Raw genomic sequence first — 23432 nt, forward strand, 5'->3', positions numbered from 1 at the left:
CAAACTATTTTGAGATGCAATCAGTGCATCATGTAGCACACCAGTAAAAAACAGGTTTTATATCATTAAATGTATATTAAACCTTAAACTCCCATCAGAAAAGCTTTCTGATCAGCACCTCGTCATCCAAGCATCTAGTTTGACAAGCACCAATATTAGAGGCAAGCCCATCCAAATCTTTCAGAGTGTTGTTTTAGCAAGCCGTATTTCACAGCAATCATTCCTTCAACCTCTCATTTCTCAATTACCACTTGTGGGGGGTATCAAATGAAACCCTTTGAAAGCCAAATTTCACCCAGATATCCCCAGTTAATATTCTGTGTAATGTGACCATTTTTAATACACTGCTTTCCCCCTCTTGCAACAACAAGGGTACAAAGGAAACAACTTTTGGAGTAATTTTCTTATCTTAGGATAGCAAGGAAATTCTCTCACATGAGACTGAAAACAAATAAATTAATAAAAGCCCACTTCATATTAACAGTCATACAAGTTTAGCCAGACTTACCTTCTCCCACTTTTATGTAAACATTCCTGGATATTTTAAATTCAGTGAAGGATGTTACTGCCCCATATTCCTTTTGGGCCCACTGTAACAGATGCTTATTTCCTTGAGGGAGGGGTCTTTCTTCTCTCTTTGCTGACAAGGAGAAGTTTTCCTTCTCAAACTGCACAATGGAACCTGCTGAAACCTGAGATCAGAAGCCATATTTAATGTGACAGTCACCTGCTACCAAACAATTGTCTCTTCAAAAAGTTAGCAATTAGAAAACTATGGCATTAAAACTGTGACATTGTCTCTGCTTTTAATTAGACATTTAATTAGAGGACCATCAGTCCACTGATGGAAAAAAAAAATCTTTCTCAGACAGCGAAGCAGGTATTGTGCAATGAAAGTTGGTATTTTCAAGGCCAATCTGACACAAAAATGGTTTTGATGTACAAACCCAAGCAGGCTAACTGATGCAATGAAATAAAGTTCTGAGGCGCAATAGCATTTGCAAATGGGACTGTACTGATCCTAAAGGGAGAACCTTCTTACTCGTAAAACTGCTCTATGAAAAGTCAGTCAATGATAGTACAAAACATTTAAGCTTCTATGGAGCAGCTCATGTAATATCAAATCAATCTCAAAGCTCCTTAAGTGAGAGAAACAGATCACATAGAGATGCTTCTATGGCAAGTGCTCAGGGTTAACTGGATTTAATCTATTATATATCACCACCATTGCTAACCAGTGTCATTTAGGTAAATCTTGGATGGTATTAACTGGTAGACTAACCACCCAGCTGGACCAGGAAATGAAATGACCCCAAAGTACTAGAAACTAATACACTCTGGAAAACTGCCTAACCCTTAACAATTATTTTCATGGACTTATGCATGGGAGCTAAAAAATTAACATGGGAATCCCCATTAGCATTGCATTTAATAGTTACGGATATCAAAGAACACCATGCACAAGTCATGTGCACTATTTTAAAACAAATGTCAGCAGCACATGTGTTCCTAATCAAATTAAATCCTATCTTGGAGGGATGAAATATCAGAAAATTGATAACTTGTCTTTCATGTTGTCAAATCTCATAGAATGGAGGATTGCATCATAGGAAACTTATTCTGGTGGGAAAGAAGGAAGGGATCTGTTTGAGAAATGCCCAGAGCAACAGAGTGAAATAGAGCAATGCAATTATTTCCATAGAGCATTTTTTCTAAAATCCTGTGACCAATGACTGGTCATGGCAATTCTGAATACCAAACAACAACATGATGCAAACAGATTCAAAGATACTTTTGGACGACTAACTGGAAGCATACAGATATACTCTTAAGCAGTAGATATGTTTTTTTTAAATGTATCTTTAACACAAAATGGCAGTGTATTTAACTTTTTAAATTATGCTGCATTCCCATGTAAAAAACACTAAGAAATACTATTCAATAGATCAACCATTAACAAATGAAGCTTGCCCACTGTTTGCGTATGGTGTCCTGGAATACCATATAGGGCTATAGAGGGCTATATTCATTTATGTATTTATTCATTCAATCACATTTGTATAGCCGCCCATCTCACATAGTGACTCTGGGTGTGTACATAGTAATAATCAAGAATATTTAAAAACCATTAAAACAACCAATTTAAATTAAAATAAAAACAAGATAAAAACAAATAAAAAACAAAATGGCAGGAACACATACAGAAAGTGCATTCCATTAACTGTCATACAGCCCTCCAACTCTACCATGGGATCCGTAAGCTAGTTGACAAAGCCATCTTTCAAGGGCCGTCTGGAAGGACAACAGGGTTGGGCCCAACCTCACCTAATGATGCTCCACAGGGTGGGGGCTACAGCAGAAAAGGCTTTCTTCCTAGTCCTGCCTGACGACATTCCCTAGACAATGGGACCTGCAACATGCCTCTCAGGCCAGACCTGACGAGACAGGTAGATATAACTGGGGAGAGGCAGTCCCTCATATATCCTGGTCTCATGCCATGTCAGGCTTTAAAGGTGATAACCAACACCTTGAATTGGACCCAGAAGCAAACTGGCAACCAATGCAACTTGTGTAGCAGAGGTGTAATGTATGCAGATCTTAGAGCATACATACCTGCCCACACTGCTATATTTTGCGCAGCAGAAGCTCCCGGATACTCTTCGGGTAGCCCCACGTAGAGCACATTACAGTAGTCCATTCAGGAGGTGACTAGGGCATGTGTGACTGAGAGTAGAGCCTCCCAATCCAGGAATGGGCACAACTGACACACAACATGAAGCTGGGCAAAGGCCCTCCTGGCCGTGTCACCTGCTCTTCAAGCAGGAGTTGTGAGTCCAGAAGAACCTCCAAGTTGTACACTGGGTCTGTTGGGTCTGTTTGGGGCAGTGCCACCCCATCCAGCACCAAAAATGGTAATTCCCCAGATACAGAAGGCCTAAAACCCAAAGCCACTCAGTCTTGCAGGGTTCAGCTGAAGTCTGTTGTTCCCCATCTAGGCCCCCACAGCCTTCAGGCACTGAGAAAGGACATAAACAGCATCACTTAGCTCAACAGGGGCAGAGATGTACACTGGGTATCATCAGCATACTAATTAACCCTTGTCCATGGTGACAGATGATCTCATCCAGCGGTTTCATGCAGATGTTAAATAGGAGTGGAGAAAGTACTGATCCCCGCAGCACCCCACATAGAAGGGGCCAAGAATGGGACTTCTCACCCCCAATCAACACCGACTGAAACCAGCTTTGGAGAAAGGAAGAAAACCAGCCCAATACAGTGCCACTGACTCCCAACCCACAAAGCTGGTCCAGAAGAATATAATGGTTGATAGTATCGAAAGCCGCCAAGAGGTCAAGTAGAGCAAGGATGGATACACTACCCCCATCTCGCTCCCGCCAGAGATCATCCAAAAGCACAACTAATGCCGTTTCCATCCCATATCCGGGCCTGAATCCTGACTGAAAGGGGTCCAGATAATCCGCTTCATTCAGAATCCTCTGAAGCTGTTGTGCAACCAACTTCTCTATAGTAAAATATCAATTAAATATGGGAAACAGTAGTTTAAATTCATGATTTGTAAATGTGCAAAGGATACATTTTACTTACAATTTCATACCCTTTAATGTTTGTCTTGTCAGATTTTGAAAATTCTGGATCTTTAACAAATCGAGCATTTTCACACATGCCAATAGACAATACAAACTGGCAATCTTTTCTGGCCCAAGTACCACCATGTGAACTTACGAAAGCGTGTGGTTTTGGTACCAAAACCAAACAAACAGTGTGGATCTGATTGGGGTAAATTTTAGGGTTGATAGAGAAACAGGATTTGTATTTTCTTTTAGTTCTGCCTTTTACTCTTTTCTGCTATCTATGGTCTAATTATTGTCTTGTACATTGCATGGCCTTATAGCTAATCAATAAAGCATTATTATTATTCCAACAAATATGCATAGAATGCCACATGATTTCTTGTACTTGGATTATCTAGCAGTTCTCAAAGTGTGGTCTGAGGACCCCTGGGGGTCCCTGAGACTCTTTCAGGGGGTGTGCAAGTCAAATAAATAAATTCCTCAGTTTTCATTTCTAATACAGTAAATATCAATGGATATAACCCACATAAACCAAATCTCTTTGGGGTCCTCAATCATTTTTAAGAATGTAAAAGGATCCTGAGACCAAAATGTTTGAGAACTGCTGATCTAGGAGATACATTGGCTCCTAGAAGCTCCATGCTGTTGATCTATTTCATACTGATATATTCATTTCCCACTGAAAGGCATCTGAGTTGGAAAAAGGTTATTTATCGATGAAGGACTTCCAATTCTTTAGCAGGTACTGATATCTTTTTGCACAAATGACCCAGTGAAATATTACTTGTAGACAGCAGTGGGGGTGCAGGGTATTTTAGTATCTATTATCTTACAAAAAGGAGTGTCCACTGGACTGGAGTCATATAGCATATCCAGACTAGTAAAGACATTCTCTTTGAAGCAAGAGTTTATTTCAGTCAGGCAAATCAGAGAAAGCAGCATAAGATCCATTCTCCCTTTACTAGACTGGATTTAAAAAGAACAGACTAAATCTGCTTTAGGTCTCAATGACATTTTTTATTTGTTGATGGTCATGTGATCATACTACAGCATTTCATTTTTTAAAAGAAATTATATTCATTGCAGTGTTTCATATATCAATTTTACTAGAGGACTTATAAAAGAATAACCAGAGTTCTATAAAAGTGGAGGCCCAAATGTCATTATTCTACATTTCACTAACCCTTATTCTGGCCATTCATCACCTGATAGTCTCAACACATCTTCGTTACATTTGGCAATGTGTAGCATTAATAAAACAAATCTCAATTTAGTGAGAGATGCTTGGAACTGGTGTAGTAGTTGCCATCAGATGGATATGGGATATTTTTCATTGAAGTTACTAGAGTATTTGCAAGGGGGGAAAATATTTACTCTTGATTCACTTATTGTGCTGTTTTAATTTGCACTGCACCACAGAAAACTCCTGGAGTTATCCTGTGCTTTGTCTCTATTGCCAGACATATGAAACATGCCACCACATGCATGTGTGCGTGCGTGCACAAACACAGCCACATAAATCATATAAGCCAGCTTTATTTTTTAAGCCAAAGGGTTTGATTGTGTGAGAAAATATCCTGCACCCATTCACAGCACTTTTGATTATTATTTCTCATGGTTTGTAGCTCATCATCTAGAAGGCCTCTCCCACTGCAGATATGGAGGAGGGGGGGGAAGTTGTATATAGGTTTATCCCACATCTTCATTCCTGTTGTTATGGGCAATGTCTTAAGAACAAGGTATATGAATGGAGGGCTGAGTCATGGGCTAGTCGCAGGTTGGAACCAGGAACCACCCCAGAAATAAAGCAAAGAATCAAAGTGCAAGGTCTTTTCCTATACAGGATATGGCAAAACCTTATCCTAAACAGGAAAACTGTTTTAAAGCCCTTCCTGTTAAAAACAACCAGTATCCAGTTAAATGCCTGGGAACCCTTTACTACCCAGAAAGTTACTTGACACTTCAGCCCTGATAGTTTGTTAGCAGATTCCCTAGAACTCCTGACAGGCAGGGTCAAATTCTGCAACAACTTCAGACAAAATAGCATCAAGCAGTCTTAAGAAAACTAGCTAATCACCCAATCATCTACTCAAAACCTTTAGATTCGACAATGTTTCTGAAGTGTGACACCAGCAGCATAACTGCATAAAAACACCATACTACAGTGTGTTGGTTGAGTACATCCTGCTCTCATTTCACCCCATCAAAATAAAAGAGCCACACTGCCCTTTTAAGGATAGAAAATGGGGGGAAAGCCACTGTCTGGCCAGTCAACACATTGCCATCCTGCAGTTTCCAACTTTTGAATAAAATAATTAATTCTAATTAAGCTTTACGTGACTGCCTAATTTAAAAATAAAGCCTGAAATTGAGTGACGGAAGCAAGAGCAAAGAAGGATTCTGTTGTGCCTGCCAGGTCTCAAAAGTTTTACTATGAGGGCTTAAGGCTACATTAAATGAGCCAAGTGTGTTATTTTCTTTGGATCATGTTCAAGAAACTCTTCCAGAGAGGGAAAGAAAAGGCAGCCGTCACTTGGTTTCACTACTTTTCATTAGACATTAACTGCTTCCTCAATAGAACTGATCCGTTCCAGGATAGTAAGGCTGCTCTAGAAATCTCCAGGGTGTAAAGGTACATGTGGCTTGAGAAGGTAATTTTTGAGACTAACAACTTGCCTGGATCTGCCTGAAATGGCATAAAGTGTTTAGGGTTGGCTAAGTTCCTGAGCATCTTTTCACATAAGCACCAAGCTGGAGAGCATGGTAGGAGCTGGGTAATCATACATGTCTCAAGAGGAGCATTTTTGATGACCAATATAGATAAATAAAGCATTTTATCATTCCACATTCAGTTGTGGATTTTCACCTCATAGCAAGCACAGAAGGTGGATTCACTGAGAGATAAGGGAGGGACCCAGAAAGATTTGCAGCACTGTTTTGTGTGTGTGGGGGAGGTGCCTTTGAGTCAGACTTAACTCCTGGCAACTGCCTGGATTTCAGAAGTGGTTTGCCCTTGCTGCCTTCCTGGGGCTGATAGAAAGGGATTGGCTCAAGGTCACCCAGCTGGCTTTGTGCCTAAGGGGGGACAGAATTCACAGTCTCCCAGTTTCTAGTCTGGTGTGTTAACCACTACACCAAACTGGCTCTCTTGCAGCGCTGTAGAAGAAATAACAACTCCTTTTCTGAATGATGGGTGTAAACCTGCTGAAATTTGTTGAGTTTCCATTCTGAAGCCTGATGTAAATAACTGTGTCAGCAGTTATTTTTCTCACTTATTCACAGTACTTGGTTCCTCTTTGTGTCAAATGAACTCTTGTCAACTGCTCTGTGTGACAGGGCAGAGGAAAATATTCTATCTTGTTAACATCCCATTATTTGTAATATACCTCATTCAATATGCAGGCAACCAAGTGATGATAATCTGCAGACGAAGGGAACTATATCTTCTAGCTGGAACACTAAGTTCTCTAGTTCCACGTTGTCTTTAAAATAAATCAAAAAGTTATACACACTACTTGTCTGAAGATTACTTGCCCAGCCAATTGGCTAGCTAACAGCTCCTCTGACAAAGCCTGTGGTTATGAAAATGTCTGCCTATCACTGTGACAAACTTCACCTGTCACTACCAAGGCTTCATTTTTATAAACAAGCATGTAATGAACCTAAGAAATGTAACCATCCACAGCTATCATGAACTTTATACACAGGGAGCTCTATATAAGGGTCCGTTCCAAAATATTCTCCAGTCTTCTGCAGTGACCTCGTTCAGTCTCCTCAGAACAATGACTTGGCTTACAGCACTTTCCTTCCCAAACAAGGCATTCTGACTATGATGAGAAATTATCTTAATCATAGAACTCGGGCTGGTTTTTAAAAATATTCATCCTTTGGGAAAAATGAAATCCCTTAAGTAAGACTAACCCTGAAGTAAGCCACATGTCTTAACACTGCTGTTCTCTCTACACCAAATTGTCTTCTACTTTGCTCCATGGATGGCCACACACATATCCCGACTGGAGAGATAGCCTTCAGATTTAAGCCTCCCCAGTGTCCATGGCTTGAAGTGAAAGCTGCAGTCTGAGATGCATTACACTTTTCGCCTAGTGAAACCATAATGTGAGACTCCTGGTATCTGTAGTGGCCATCCTACTGTCTATTAAAAATTAAGGCTGATCTTTTGCACAGATTCTTTACTTGAACAGAGCATGTGCATACACACACACACACACACACACACTTGACAACTCATGACCCATTGGGTCATTGTTTCAGAGTTATTTCCTTACCAGATTCCTCAATGCCTTCAACAATGGCAGAGCTTCTAACGTACTGGAAAAGTTCTTAAAAATTCAGGGAGAGATGTATCTGCCTTGAAAGAAGCCAGCGTTGAACTGTATAGCACACTCAAACATCAGGAGTTGACCACAGGAAATATTTTATAACATTTCGTATTATGTCATAAAACCTTTTATAAAATTTGCCAAATTTCTATTCCATGGGAGTCATGGGTCCCGGATTTTGGATGCATTCTGCAAGTTAGCCCATTTGAGGTACCTTGGTTCAAAAATTGTTGCCCTATGATGTACCATTTCACCCAGTTAAAGTTTACAAAGTACAGACAGACACAAGAGTTTTAGTACTATATAGATATACATACATACAGTACATGTATAGTGACTGTTCTTTACACCTCAGATCTTGAGTTCAAGTCTTATTTATGTTCAATTAAATTGTTCTAAGTAATTTTTATATGTTTTAATTGTTGGTTTTATTGTATGCCACCCAGAGTCAACTTGTGTGCGAAGGGCAGTCATATAAAGTTGATACATAAATAAAATAAAGTATCTTACAAGGTGAAGAACAGTAGAACCAGTGGTTTGAATATGATATCCAAGAGTTCCTTACTGCCTAAGGAACTTAAACAAATACTAAACAAATCACCAGTATGTACAAACTGCCAGGCAGGCATCTACCAGACTTTAACTGCAAGTTAGACCTGCTAAGCACTTCACTGTGTGATGAAACACCCCAGATGAAGGCAGTCCAGATATTTTCACACCAAGCAGACAATACAAACCATTTGATTTGGATCCCAAACTGAATTATGAATGAAATGTTTTAACTTTGCTCCTGTTCTTGAGTCAGTTCATGAACTATTCCTGAGTAAAATGTGCCACATCTAGAACCATGTACACTATTTGTCTTTTGCATCCCTTATGGCCTTTCCTTTCCTCTGTTAGCTAGTGACCGTGTATGTGTCATTTAGGATTAAAAGTTAAAGTCTACCTAAATCCCATCATTTGGAGGGGAAATGGCTGGTTCCAGGGTGACTGGAAATAAACTATTTACATCTCCAACACGAACAATATATGGCCACCACAAAACCTGCATATGTTTAATAAGGTAATTACATCTTGTAAATAGCAACCGTAAGCAGGAAGCATGGTTTTGGATCACATACACTTTGAATAATAAACTTACAAAATCCTACTTCAGTGAATGGCACATGGGATCATCCAAAGTGCATGGGCCTTGCCCCCATTGCAAGGTAATGTCAGGTCCTGCCTTGCAGATCAATGGATAACATCCACTAAAACTACTTTTTCCCTCTCATTTAAGAGTGACTAATCTTGGAATCTCTTGAACTGGGAGTGGGGATATTCTTCTGTAGCACAAAGCATTCTAACCTCTCTGTTAAGTGTGGAACAGAAAGTGAAAGCACTATTCAGGGTACTTTCTAGGGAATTAATATCTTTCATCCATTGAATGTTACAGTATCTAGAGGTTCTTCCTTTCTCTGGTATAATACACATCATTTGCTCAGTGGTGAGCAGAATAGATAGACCTATTAAGGCAGCAGAGGGAAAGAAAAGTGTGCTGAAACAGAAACACTGATCAAGCTGCTTAGTTCATGGCCAGATGACCTCTGGCCACTAGATTCAATGGTGCCTTCCTTTCTTTAATGCATCTTTCATTAATATTTAAAAGTTAGTTTTATGAGATTATAAATATGCCTGTGTGCTGTATTCATTCTGTCCATGATTATCTGTCAGAAGCCTTTCTCTTGAAACGTGAAGAGTACTAATAAATAAGTGATTAAAGAGAATTTAGATCTATTCTCTGTATGGACAGAACAATGTATGCCCTGTTGATTTCAGCTGTTATTAGATATTTCAATTCTGCTGATCCATATTATACCATGTTTGATAGTGAATTTCCTTCCCCCCCATTTCTTTAGGTGCTACTAGAATTTAACAAACGTTTGTCTTTCTTTCTGTTGGTATGGAATGTCATTTCAATTTAATTTGTAATGCAGCAGAGGAAAATACTAAAAAATTGCATAGTGCCAAATATATTTTTAAAAGCAAGCTAATCTTTGCTTCTTAAGATATACTGAAATAAAACATGTTTTAACTGGCATTTAATATATCTTCGCTGAAAGCAAAAGATTTTTTAAGCAGATGGAACAGGGGATGGAAGCATTTTTCATGTTAACAGGGCCTCAGTTACATCACTGTCTTTGGGATGGGACTCTGCCAAAGCATTTATTTGAGGTCATACTGCGTATGATTCTTATAAAAGAAGCAACAATTATTTAAAGTTAAATCCCTAAGGGAGAAAAAAAGAAGTATGAACTCTATGCATCCCATCCTGTTCCCTAACCAACACTGATCTGTGGTCCCTGCTTATTATAAACCTAAGCTTTCTGAAACAGAGCTTTAATACAATGGATCAACCAGCAGTATTGGGAAAGAGAAGACTATCAACTAGTGCCCTTCAGGTCAAACATGTTAAGTAACATAATGCTGCATCTTCACTGAGGTACACATGAGAAATTATACTGATTTCTAGATCTTTTTTTTTTTTTATCCAAATTGTATAACTCCAATTCTTCATCAATGTTTTTTAAAAAAAAATACAGAATGTGAGTTTATCACAATATCCACAAAATTGGGAAAGGTTGGCACTGATTGTTTCCAAGTGACTGGTACAAGTGTGGGTGGGGTGGGTGGGTGAGTGGATGGGAATGTGTTTTGTCTATATTTTGTTTTATTGGAGGTAAATGCTGCAGGTTGGAGAGGGAACAAAAATTGTCCACAACCACTGGATCCAGAAATGGTTTCTTGAGGAAGGGATGGACCACCACTCTTTAAGAGACAATGGCACCACCCTATCCCTCAAGAATGCAGTTATCACCACTGGGATCCAATCTCACGTTGTGTCCAGGGAGTCCTTAACCACACAGGATGGGCATAGATCTAATACACAGATGGCTGCACTTATAGCTCAAAAGGTCTCTGTCTATTTCCTGGGGACTAAGAGGCTCAAACTCTTCCCAGATAACCAAGCCAGACCATGCCTCAGTCCCCTTTTTGGGAGAGATGAGCAGTGACAGAAATTTGAAAAATAAATAAATAAAATCTCCAAAGGACTTGTACTGCTACAGTCAAACTCAGAGCAGATCTAAGCGACTTTATCTGATAAATGCTTCGAACAGTCTTCACAGGAGCTCGGCAGATGTTCCTCTGAGTCCTTCCTACCCAGGAAAGACAGGTCACCTCGAACAGAACTGCTATCCGGCTATCTGTAGATGCAATGCAAGCAGAAAATGATTGTGTTTTGCTGCTCTTATCACCATGAGATAGATGGTGGTTGATAAAAGTTTTTACCCAGTTCAATCAGATTCATTATTTGTTCTCCTCTAGCAGTGCTTTAGGTACCTTTTCTACCATTTCATCTCCTGGAATTCCTCTGAAAACTGGGGGAAAGAGTGGGGTGATTCTCTGGGATTCACACAAGGAGAGATTCCATATCAACAAGAATATGACTTTTTTAACAAAAAGTCTAAGTTAGGCTACTGAAATAAGTTTCAGATAAAACTTATCCAAAAGTTGATCTTTGCACACGTGTGTGTGTGTGCGTGCAAACACACACACACACACACACACACACAAACCCTGTTAATTTAGATCTGCTATGGTACTAAAGATACATTCCTAGAATCACAAAGTGGTTAGATGCTGTTTTTATGTAGCTCTGGTTAGTGAAACCAATTCTAATATAACAGTTGAGCTTGTACTTGTATTTCCATTAGAGAATTGGTCATAAAGTAGAATATTCTGAAGATTTTCAGGAGGAAAATCTGTGCTTCTCTATTATAGGCTTGAATGTACATAAATCTTTTAGATACTGTATTTTTGATTACTTGAAAAAACCTTATTTTTGTTTAATGTCTTTGTCCCATGGATTGTAGAAAGCTCTTTCCAGCTACAACTTAAGGTAGATATAAATGCACTGAACTGGAATGCCTGCTGAATTAAATCAGAACAGTTGTGTTATCTATACAACTCCTTTGCATATATCTCCAAGAAGAACTAGCTAGTGGGATAAAAAGGAACAATAAGCGATAGCTGCTTTCAGAGTGAAATTCCAGTATCGATACAGATAAATTTAGTTTCAAGATTCTACATCAATTTCCATGCCAGATTCTATATCAGTTTCTAAAAATGTAGCTACATCAATCTGTTGCAATAAAAAGAACAGTCCGGTGGTTCTATAAAGACTAACAAGGTTTATGTCATAATGAATGTGTGAGTCTTTAGTGCTGTAAGATTCATTGAGGTTTCTAGATCGATTACAGTGAAATAAAGGAAATCTCTCAAATATGTTAAGAACTTGCACTAAATATGCATAAAATCTATTGTGATAAGAATGATGTAGTGAACCTAAGAGACAAGACAAATGGATTCTGCATAAATAAAGGCTATGATGGTGATGTTGAGAATCCAAATATATTTCAGTGCTTTTCTGTTTCCCATTCTAGATTACAGCAGAGAGACCATATTGCAGAATTATATATTTATGGAAACAGTTGTATTTAAAATAGTATGCAGAAAGGCAGGGGAAATTCGTATCAGAGAGGGATTTTTCTATGCCTGAGAATTAGAGTGTGACAGATTGAGGAATCAATATCCTTGATTGTGTGGTTGTTTATGCTTCTTTCCAGACTCTTTCAAAAACTGTGCAGACTTACAAAAATATGCCCTTGCAAGTGCATCAAGAGCATATTCAGTCTGAATTATTTAGTAAGCTAGAACCTGAAGAAAGTACAGCTGAGGAAAGTACAGATCATGGACAAGACAACAGTGTCCCATACAATGCACTGATTATGATTTTTCATGCCTTTCATTGTTTTCCTGACCTTTTATTTTATTTTTCTTGATTTATTCATCTTTACCATTATATATAATTAACTAAGTGGTCAATCTAGCCCCCACTGCCAGTCAAAAGAAAAAGACAACCAAACAACCTATTATTTGGTAGACAAAATAGTAGCAGATCTGTTGATTTTCTATTTAAATTATAAAAAGGGGATTATGGAAGCTGAAGTCTAAATATCTGGAGAGCACTGGATGGCTGCTTTATCAACACTGACCATTATTACAGATAATAATTTCTCAAATACTAACTTAATACAGAGTGCATGCAACACTTTGGTGAGTTTATTCTAGTGTATAGCTTAGCATAAAAAGAATATTGCAATACATCAGTATATAAACACTTGTTTTTCACTTCTGTGTATATAGCATCATTCTGCACATATATGTTAGCACTGTTTATTTTTATCCATTCAATTGCATCCGATTCTCGGAGAATGCCTGGACAAGTCCCTGCAGTTTTCTAGTCCCACCTTAGGAACAAAGCCAGCTGGGTGACCTTGGGCCAGTCGCTTTCTCTCAGCCCTAGGAAGCAGGCAATGGCAAACCGCTTCTAAAAAACCTTGCCAAGAAAACTATATTTCAAGCCCAGAATATATCCTCAATTAAAGGAACATACAGGAAGATATATTCATTGCCTTCAATTTGCTGGTCAACATTCAAAATAGATTTAGCAGCATAAAATAACTGTTTGTGTTACTTTCAGATGTTCTTAAAGAACCTCAGACTGGAGAAGCAGGGAGGAAATGAGTTGCTTCATTAATTATACAAAACTTGAAATAATTATCTTTGACTATACAAACAGTTTTAAAATCCCATAGCTAAACTTAACTTCAGCAAAGTTGTCCTTCTGTTACTTTTTTCTCTTGGAATCACATCAGGTCACTATTTACCCGTGTTTTATCAGCTCAACTTGAAGAAGGCTACCTTTGAGACACTGCCTAACTTAGCTTACTCCTCTCCTCAACCTCCTGTTCAGCTCACATCTGGATTGACTTAACAAGTAATTGGAAATGAAGCCTCCTGATTTCCCGTTAAATACTAGGCACAGGAAAAGAAATAACACTTGTTTTTCAGTGAGCTTTGACCGTCATCCAAAATCTAGTGCAAACCAAAGAGCTGCCTGTGGTTTGATGGCAGCAGCCCAACATTTTTGAAACATATTCTTGGGGGAAGGGAGCTAGTCAGAAATAATGACACAGGTTTGCCTTTTAAGAAATGCAGACGGGACTTTTAAATTACCAGCATTAAGCTGAGCAACTATTTATTCTGTCATTGTGTATGCATGTTTTATATCTTCAGATATATAAGCAATTTCTTTAAAGCTCATGGGATTACTTCATAAAAGCAGCTTGTGCCCCTCAGCATTCTCAGATGTACGTGGTCCTATAAAAATCAATACTTGTATGAAAGGAACTAAAAAGGTTTCTGGAGAGCAGATCCAGTGCTGTGCATGCTTGGCACATTGCGCAGAGGGAAGGGCTGCACCTGCAGGTTGCCTCATCCACTTCAACAGATGTAGCTCTGCTTAGGAACTCCCGTCCCAGAGACCAGAGGTCAGTTCACATAAACAAGAGCTTGCAGCAGATATATTGTGCCCACAGAAAACCATTGTGGCAAAAACTGTTTGACCTAGTAATCTATTACACATGATCTTAATTGACTATTTAAACCTAGCGATGCCATATAACCGCAGAATAAAGTATCTAAGGAAGTTTCATTGTAATTTCCATAACACGCAGCTTCAGTTGAGCAGGAAAGATTTTGAGCCATGAAAGTCAAAGGGTCCACCGCCTGAAGCAAAAGTTTCCACCAGCTGAGCAACACCTGCAAAGGCCACCTCTTTGACACAAAAATAAAACATTAAAAAATGGCTTCCTGCCAACATCTTCATGTGGAAACTAGCTTGAAAAAGAAGGGGAAAAAAAGGAGAGAGGGAGGAATTAGCAAAAGTTTGTAGTCATTTCCCTTTCTGTCAAAAACGGTGCTATAGTCTGGAGATACTTAAAACATAGAGAGAGAGAATAAGAGAGAGAAAAGAACACCTCCCACCACCAGTGGGAGTTTTAAATATCTCTAGATTTAAGAAGCTCTGCTAATAAAACTGCTTTGCACCAGAAGCCAGATATCTCAGATTCCTTTGGCGATACAGGTGTAATTGCCTAGCTTTTCTCTTCTACGTATTTCCTTTTAACTGAAATGCCAAACAGTATAGGATTTGGGGAGAGTGAAGATGGAAGGCAGAACATTATCCTTTAATGAAGTTTATTTTCTTCCGTCTCCTAATTGATCCAACCACGAATCTTCAGATTATGTGACTAACTGTGATAGATGGGGCCATTAGGACTGAAATTTAAGTATTAATTTGGCCTCTGTAATTTACACCAGGTCTGTTTCAGATTGTACAAAGCCTGTGCACCACGGATCGAAGCCTGCAGCCCTGCAAATGCTGCTGTTCTAGGTCAGCATGGCTGAGGAGGGCTGCTGAAGTTGTACTTCATCAGCATCTAACAGCTCACATTACCTCCCCCACCTTCATTGTACAGTAATTCTTTGCTCATGGAAAGACTTGGGAACAAAACAAAAAAAATAAAATAAAAAATAAAAGCAGGAACTATAGAAGTTCAAGGAAAAAAATACATGGCCATCAATGAAATGAGAAAAACCCATGATAATTTGGGCTAGAAAATTAATTACTTACAGAAAGAATCCTCTAGCATGTGCACAATATAAAATCAGTCAAAGCTAGCTTACTTTTATATACAATTAGTACAGGCACAGGAACGCTTTCTTCGTTTATATCTAACTACCTGATCAACAAAGCTGCAGCAGTTATTAACAGATAATGAGCAGGAAGGGGTAAATTCCAGGTAACTGCTCAGTGGGACAGTTCAAAAGTAACTACTTTGGAGCTTGATTTGTACAAGGCTCCAAAATAGGTTTGCTGTAATCACGACAGCTCCAATCATAAAATTCTACTGCAGAAAGATCATAAATATCCTCTGATTCTATGATCCAAGTTCTGCTTTTAAGAGGAATTGGAGTTTTAAGACCCAGGAGATTCCATGCTCAGATTAATGTGATATTTCTAGCTCAGCTGCTAGCATGTTACAAAACGTAATATTCCATTACACAGATTAAATTACAGCACAATTCTATGCATTTTAACACAGAACTATGCCTCATTAAATATACCAAATTGCAGCTTCCTTTTGATTGCCTTCTAGCTTCTGTTTGTTTCACTTTCGAGATTATTTGATGAACAAGCAACTAAAGATAGCAATCTTTCACAGTGATTTACTCCTGCTATTAAATTAGTCCCTTGGTATAGGGGAGCATAATTTATTTGCTAATAAGAAGTTAAAAGCTGTGAAGGGGAGAAGCTACCTACCAGCCTTTTCAGCACAAATAGGATTTATCCTCTCAAATTATAGTAAATTCAAAATCCTCCTATTCTTTTAAAATTTGCTGTTCCATCCACACTCAAAAAATACTATGTTGACATAACTTGTCAATACATCAGTACAAAGAACACAGGAAAAAAAAAACAGGAATAAGCCGCTGAGTTTGGTTTACAATGAATACTGGTGTTTTAAAAAAGAAAAGGTATAAAACACAGTTGTTGTTTTTAAGTCAGAATAACTGCAAAATACAGGGTGGTTATATCACAAGCACTGGAACATGATTTAATGATGTAGGGCCTTTCCCATTATCTCTAAATGCACAGGTCACATACCAGGAAGGCAAAATTATACATGTGAGAATATTCTAGGATGGGGAAGTGACCAGTCAGTGTCTTAAAAGTCCATATATGGAACAAAGTACCTTTGTCTGTGTAAAAAATGTAAAGTTTAGCCATACAAGGCAAAAGCATATATTAAACCAATGAGAAATGAACACATTGTGCTTTTCCGTAAGAACAATGGCACAAGCTTCACTCTGCCTATGTACTGAACCAATTCTACTTTGTGAGCTGCACTGGTTCCCAGTAAGTTTCTGGGTGTGCCGCTCATCACCCACAAAGCCCTACGTGGTACAGGGCCAGCTAATACGAGGGGCTGTTTATCTCCAATAGTATCTGCTCATCGTGTACAATCAGAGGGAGCAGGCTTGTTTTGGGTCTGTCGATTACATAATGTCGTCTAGCAGGATCTGGGAAGCTGCCCTTCTCTGTTGCAGCAGCCACCTTCTGGAACAGCATCCCTGGGGAGATTTGTTTGGCCTCCCCCCTACCATCAGTCAAGCTCTAGAAATGTGTCTCTTCCCTCAGGCCTTGGATTAGGGTTTCTGGCAGGTTCCTTTATGTTGGGCATGACATGGGAGATTGTATTTTTTTTTCTTTTCATTCCCTTGGGGCAACTGTGCTTTTTTTTATATTATGTTGCTTTTTTCCTTTTATAGTTTTGTGAAGCCACCCAGAGTCATCTTTTGGGTTGAGCAGCCTAGAAATTGGATAAATGAATAACTGTGCTTGTCATTTTATAATTCTTTTATTAGATCTTTGTTTTGAAAAATGCAGCCATTGAGATTACAATCTGAAAGGTAAGACAAGATGGAGAAACGGTTGTTCAATCCTTTTCCTTCAGGCCATTTTCTCAACCCAAAAGCACCACCACATATTTTTTGGGTGATGTAGAGGAAAACATTTTCCACCGCAGGGGTAAATAAAATTGGTGTGATGGGAGTGGAGGGGAAAATGGCTTCATCTTACAGAACAGAGAGAATCATTAATAAATACATGTCAAAACACCAGGACTATAAGTACTTTCACTGATGACCTTGAACTGTGGTGCTAGAGAAGATGGTTTATTTATTTTTATTTATTTATTTTTCAAATTTCTATCACTGCCCATCTCTCCCAAAAAGGGGGACTCTGGGAGGTTAAAAACACCTTGACCCACCTGAGGTACAGATTATTCAATACTAGATGAAAGTTAACCCAGGTTGCTCATGGGGAGCACTACCAATGAAGCTAAAGTTTAAATATTTTGGAAACATAATATGAAGCGAAAGGTACTAGAGAAGATCCTAATGCTTCTATCTACTAAAGCAATAGAAAAAGAAGCTGGAAGAAGACAAGGTGGCTTAAAATATCACCAATGACACAAGCATGTGTTTATAAGAACTGAAATAAACAGATCCTGTTATAAACCTAGCAAAATTTGGTCCTTTGAGTCACAAAGAATTGGAAATGATTGAACAATTGCACTTACTGCTATCCTTACTGCCTAAACCTTGGTATGGCAGTAAACCTAGGCTTTCAAACCTAGCCTAAAGTTGTATCGCTTGAAACTACATATGAGACCCCACACCATAAAATGCTTTTTCATATCCCCAAAACAAAATCCAGCCAAAACTGAAAACTGCTTGACACAGAGCAAACTAAGCTGTCCCACGAAGAAAGCTAGTCTAAATGGTTTGCCATCATCTATGGAAAGGGATTTTTAAATTTATTTTATTTCAATCATTTTTCAGCACCTCCAGCTACAATAATTTTATCCAGACCCATTTTAACTACCTGGCAACTATTTAGGTTATTCTGTTATTAAAAGCATTTTATACCCATCAAAGCCTTGAAAAAAGCTCAGTAACATCACAAAGAAAATAGTAATAACTGCAAATTATTAAACGTACTTTAAGCCAAGGCAAAATAACACTAAAATCCATCAGCAACAACCAATTGCCCATTAAATGGAGTTTGAATTGCTCTTATTGGATGAGGGGAAAGCCTTCTGGGGAGCTTGTTGCTAGGAGGAAAACAATTGGATTGGGTGAATATTTTAATATCTTGAAGAGTTACCATTTAACCCAATAAAGAGTAGGAGACGCTTAACTGGTGGCATAAAAATAAGTTCTCTCTGTTATGAAGGACAGTATTGGGGAATTTATGTTTTATTTGATGTTACCTTCTTGGCTACAAACATATTACTTTTTTTTGTTCCTCCCCTGCACCGCATTTTATTGTTATAAATCTCTCTTCACTTATTCGTAATAATTTATTGCTCAGCCAAAGGTTCTGTCAACATTTGCCAATCAGGGAAAAATTAAAGCAATAAATAAATAAATGTTGGCAGCCAAGTAAGAGCCTCTTAAAATCATATGGTCAAAGCGTAACGTAAGTCAGACTAAAACGATGGTAAATATGTGTCACGATCAAGATTCTTTTTTTTTAATGAACAGAAGGCACAGTTTTAATATTTTAATGGATGGTTAATTCAATTTTCCTGCAAACACAGAAAATGATGTATAGAGAGAGAGTAAAAACTCTTCACCCATTAATAACTTCATCCTGGAATTACACCAGTAAATTCCAAATTAAAAGACTATCGTAGGTGGAATTGCCCTTTTAACTCAAGCTTATTTTTAAAAGGATAATTCAGGGAGTCTTTGCTGTGGGAAAATATTTGATTGAATGATTCCACTTCTTAATAACAAAACTGTATGACTTCAGGAGAATTAGTCCATGAGATTTCTCTCAGTATGGACTGCACCTTAGGCTCACACTCTGGAGAGCTGTATCTGTCCATCGTACAACTTCTCAGGTTAACAGACCTGTTCCAAAATACTTAATGTGAGATTTGGATGGAAGAGACATCACACTATAGCTTCCTCCACAGAAAAGTAACACTGAAAATTAGGGATTTCTTTACAATCAAAGTATTGTCCAGCAAAACAGAACACTTTATGGACTGGCACGTTCATTTGCCAAGTACACCAAAGTCTATCTCCCACTATTTCTCAGCTCAAAAACTGTGCACAAGAAGTATGTATTTTGAAGGGCTGCAATATTAAAAAAAGCATATATTAAAGAAAATGTGAAGAAACATATTTACCGCAGTAAGTACCCACAACAGTTTTTGGAGATTGCTTTAATAGTTCTGCTATTGTTTTTATTTTTAAAAGAAAAAAACTTTTTTTAAAAAAAAACTGAGAAAGACTGATTCCTTATGGTGATGCAGTACCACTTTTGTAAAACTGTCATACAATTGTAGTCTTCATTTTACTGTAGATAGTCCCTCCAGGTGCCAGATGCAGTATTTTCCAGAGATTATTTGGGGTCTGTATAACTCTTCTGTAGCCATTAAAAATGTTTGTTTCAGAATTTGGGATGTTAAATAATGAAGTTGTAAGGAGTCATCATGAGACATGATATCATAGCCTAAAAATTCAACCCAAACAACCCGTCTGCTCAGCTTTACTAACAGCACATTTGGCCATTCTGGCCAATGGTCAATGTGTAATTTATAAAGTAGTAGGTAACTGCTGGACCTTTCTTCAGAAACACCATGATTTCATGCTGGGCTTAGGCTTGTGCCTTTAACAAAACCTCAGCTCAAACTTTCTCCTGAGCACAAGGGACTCAACTCAACGGAAGTTTTGCTGGCAGACCACACAGCAAGCAAGTTGCTTGCTAACTTCCTACAGTGCTCTTGGGCTTTGACATTACAGTTATTGCATCTTCCAGGGCTAGTGATCTGTCACAGGCACCATAGCTGATCAAAGCAGGAAGCCTACTGTGGTCAATAATCACACTGTAAGTGCAATCCTATAACCTCCCTCCACTCTCCCCTTTTAAACAAAAATTCAAATAAGCCCCCAAACTGTCCCCAAGAGCTTTTTGCTGAAACGTGAGAGCTAACTAACATTTATTTTATTCTGCCCATATCCATCAGTCGCATATGGAATAATATGAATATTATACACAGTATCAGGATATTCCAAACACTTACAATGAAAAGTCTCTGAATCCCCATAGCAAGTCTTTCTGTTTTCACCTTCCACGTTAGAGGCACAGGAGAGTTCAGTAGGAACACCAGTGGCTTCTGGTGAATATGGATTGAAGAAATTGGATTCAAATGCAGGACAACCTGTAAGATACAAACAAGCAAATCAAGAAACCACCACCACAACTTGATCAAATTGGCCAGTGAATTAATACATTATTAATAATTAGCATTTCTGCTTTTGGGTATTCATTGCTGCGGGGGCCACCTCAATAATTTGCACACAGACTTGCTCACAGATTTGTATTATTTTTTTTGTTTTCAACAGAAAGAGTAAGGCCAAATCTCAGAACAAACAGTGCTTGCATGAGTACTTAACTGATGAATGAAATGTCAAGACTGGCATCATTTGGTGTGTGTTGAACTGAGGCTCATGCCTTTTCCAGGCAAGAAGACAGGAATAGGAGAACAGGGAAGAAGTAACACCCTGTCTCTTTCTCTCTCCAACCCTCCTCCTCCCCAGCAGTGGCAAGACTGGACATAGAAGAACAGGCAGGTATGGGAATTTGCACAGCAACAGGATGGAAGAGAAGGTGGTGCTACTCTTGGGGAGAGGGCCCTGAAGGCATCTTGCCAAATAAAATTGCACCATGCCTCAAAAACATGGAATGTTATAGGCAGAGCTGGGGATGAAGATAGGCGGTGCATTTAAGAACACATTCAGTTCTTAACTGAGTTAGAATCTGAACCTGAAACTTCCAGTTCATAGTTTTTACTTCCTGGGCTAGTTCTCCGCAAGGACTAGGGGTAGCAAGGCCATTCTTGTTTGAAACCACCCAATCTGCCAGTTATAATGAGCAGCAATAGCAGAGACACTAACAATTCAGTCTTAAGCCCTTTGACCCAGCAAATCAGCATTTAAATGGAGTTAAAGGGGTATTCTCTTATGTCATGCAAATGTCACATTGCATAACATGATGAAAAGGAGGGCAAGAGAACAGGCAATGCAGCATTCTAAAAACATTTCAAACATTTCAGTATGGAGCCTGGTTCCATGTGTCCCAGCTAATTTCCAGATAGTTCCCTTGTATTAACAATCTTTGATCTTATAGGTTCCTGCAGAATCAAGGGCATATATCTTGTGACCCTGTTTCTGCAAGGTGTGGGCTAAACAGTCTGTAGACAGGAAACCTAGGAGTAACCCAGAAAGTTGTAAGATGAGGTTTGCTAATAAAAAACAATGCCAGAAAAGACATGGGATGTTTTGGATCTCTGAGTGATGGTGTGTGGCCAAACTGTGAAGGAGACCTGTTCAAGGGTATAAAAATCTTCCGTCCTGGCAATTATCATAAAGGCTTTCCTTGTTTGTAAATGAGGAGACGTGTTTATTTTGTTTTGGAGATTTGTTTGGCCTTATCAATGTTTGGAATACAGGACATACTAAACCCCACATAGTAGCATATTTCCTTCAAGGGCCTGTGTAAACAAGATTTTTTTCATTCAACTTCCCTCTTAACTTTGTTTAAAAATTAAAGACATACCAAATAAAACAGGACACAATCAGCAGATAAAGTGCCTAAGGACACAGGACAGATTTGGGAGCACTACGTGAGGCATAACACAATTAACGTAATGAGTCAGGATTATACCAATAAAGGGAAGATAATAAAAACTCAGGGGCACTTTTAAGCAAAACATGTGATAAAGTGTTCCTTGGTCTGTACTATTTCAGAATTTGGATAGAAAAATCCCATATTTGTTTATCCCCCTTTTTTAGATAGGCTTTCACATGTAGAAAAGCTCTGTGCCAAAGAAAAGAATAGAATTATTTTTCATAATGCTCTAGTTTTCTATATTCAAAGAGTTTTTATATAAGAAACATCAAATCACACAATTGATAATCTATATTCTGAAATTGTCTACTCCCAGGAAGATCATAATCCCCTTTTAAAAATGCATTTACCAGCACTTAATCCAAAGGAAAATACAAGTTTAAGATTTTAGTTAAAATATAAATGGCCATGCCTTTAGAAACATCACATTTTTTTCTAGAAGGGACACTGACTTTATTTTGCACCTTAAACATGGGCATTGTCTATATATTTCAGTGCAAACCTATACAATTAGGAATTGCTTTCAAAAATGTTTGCAGACACAGACAATATCAAGTTGGTAAAGAGAGCAACAAACTTTGTTCCCCTGGAGATGCCAGGGTCATGGAAGGTTGAACATTACCACAGCAACCAAACTACAAAAACAGACTGAGGGCTCATGCCCTATTATTCTGGCAGAGTAATTTATATTACAAAGAACAGACTAGGGCACAAATACTGAAAAATGATCCAAGAAAGAAACAACAAGAACAAACCCCATTTAGTGTAACTTTAAGACCTGAAATCTCACACACACACACACTGCTACACACAATGTGAATATGAAAGTAAATATCTAAGGTTTTGAAATGCTGAACCACCTTTCTAGTGTGAAGGACTCCAGATTAATTCATGGCATAGTTTTCTTTCAAAACAGCCATTACAAAATTGTGCTAATAAACCAGGGCAAAATATATCAAATTACAGTGCCCGTATTGAGACAGCTGAGACAGCTGTTCGGAAAAGCATGGGAGGCAAAAAAATGAGTTCTAAGCCTGAGAAGTTTCTATCTTCAAATCACAAAATCCAAGCATTATGTCTTGGAGGAGCTGTTATATAAGCCTGATTCACTGACTAGATAAGAACTCGTCCACTGCATCTCTAAAGCAACCTGCTTAATCTGTTGCCCTCCAGATGTGTTGGACCACAATTCTAATTATCTCAACCCAGCATGGCCACTCATGGAAACTGTAGTTCAATACACCTGGATTATACTTTCCAAATTAGTTTGGAGAAAGCTGTTAA

General features: G+C 38.4%; 1 protein-coding gene across 1 annotated transcript in view; it reads right to left on the bottom strand.

Annotated features, from left to right (window-relative positions):
- Positions 1–23432, bottom strand: part of TGFBR3 (transforming growth factor beta receptor 3) — a 155436-nt gene that overhangs the window by 40900 nt on the left and 91104 nt on the right. The window contains exons 4-5 of the mRNA XM_063298248.1: positions 20542–20679; positions 509–692 (exon numbers count right to left, since the gene is read on the bottom strand). Coding sequence (XP_063154318.1) covers positions 509–692; positions 20542–20679 — 322 coding nt within the window. The remainder of the gene's footprint in view (positions 1–508; positions 693–20541; positions 20680–23432) is intronic.

This window comes from Candoia aspera, chromosome 3 (genome assembly GCF_035149785.1).
Source record: "Candoia aspera isolate rCanAsp1 chromosome 3, rCanAsp1.hap2, whole genome shotgun sequence".
Lineage (NCBI taxonomy): Eukaryota > Metazoa > Chordata > Lepidosauria > Squamata > Boidae > Candoia > Candoia aspera.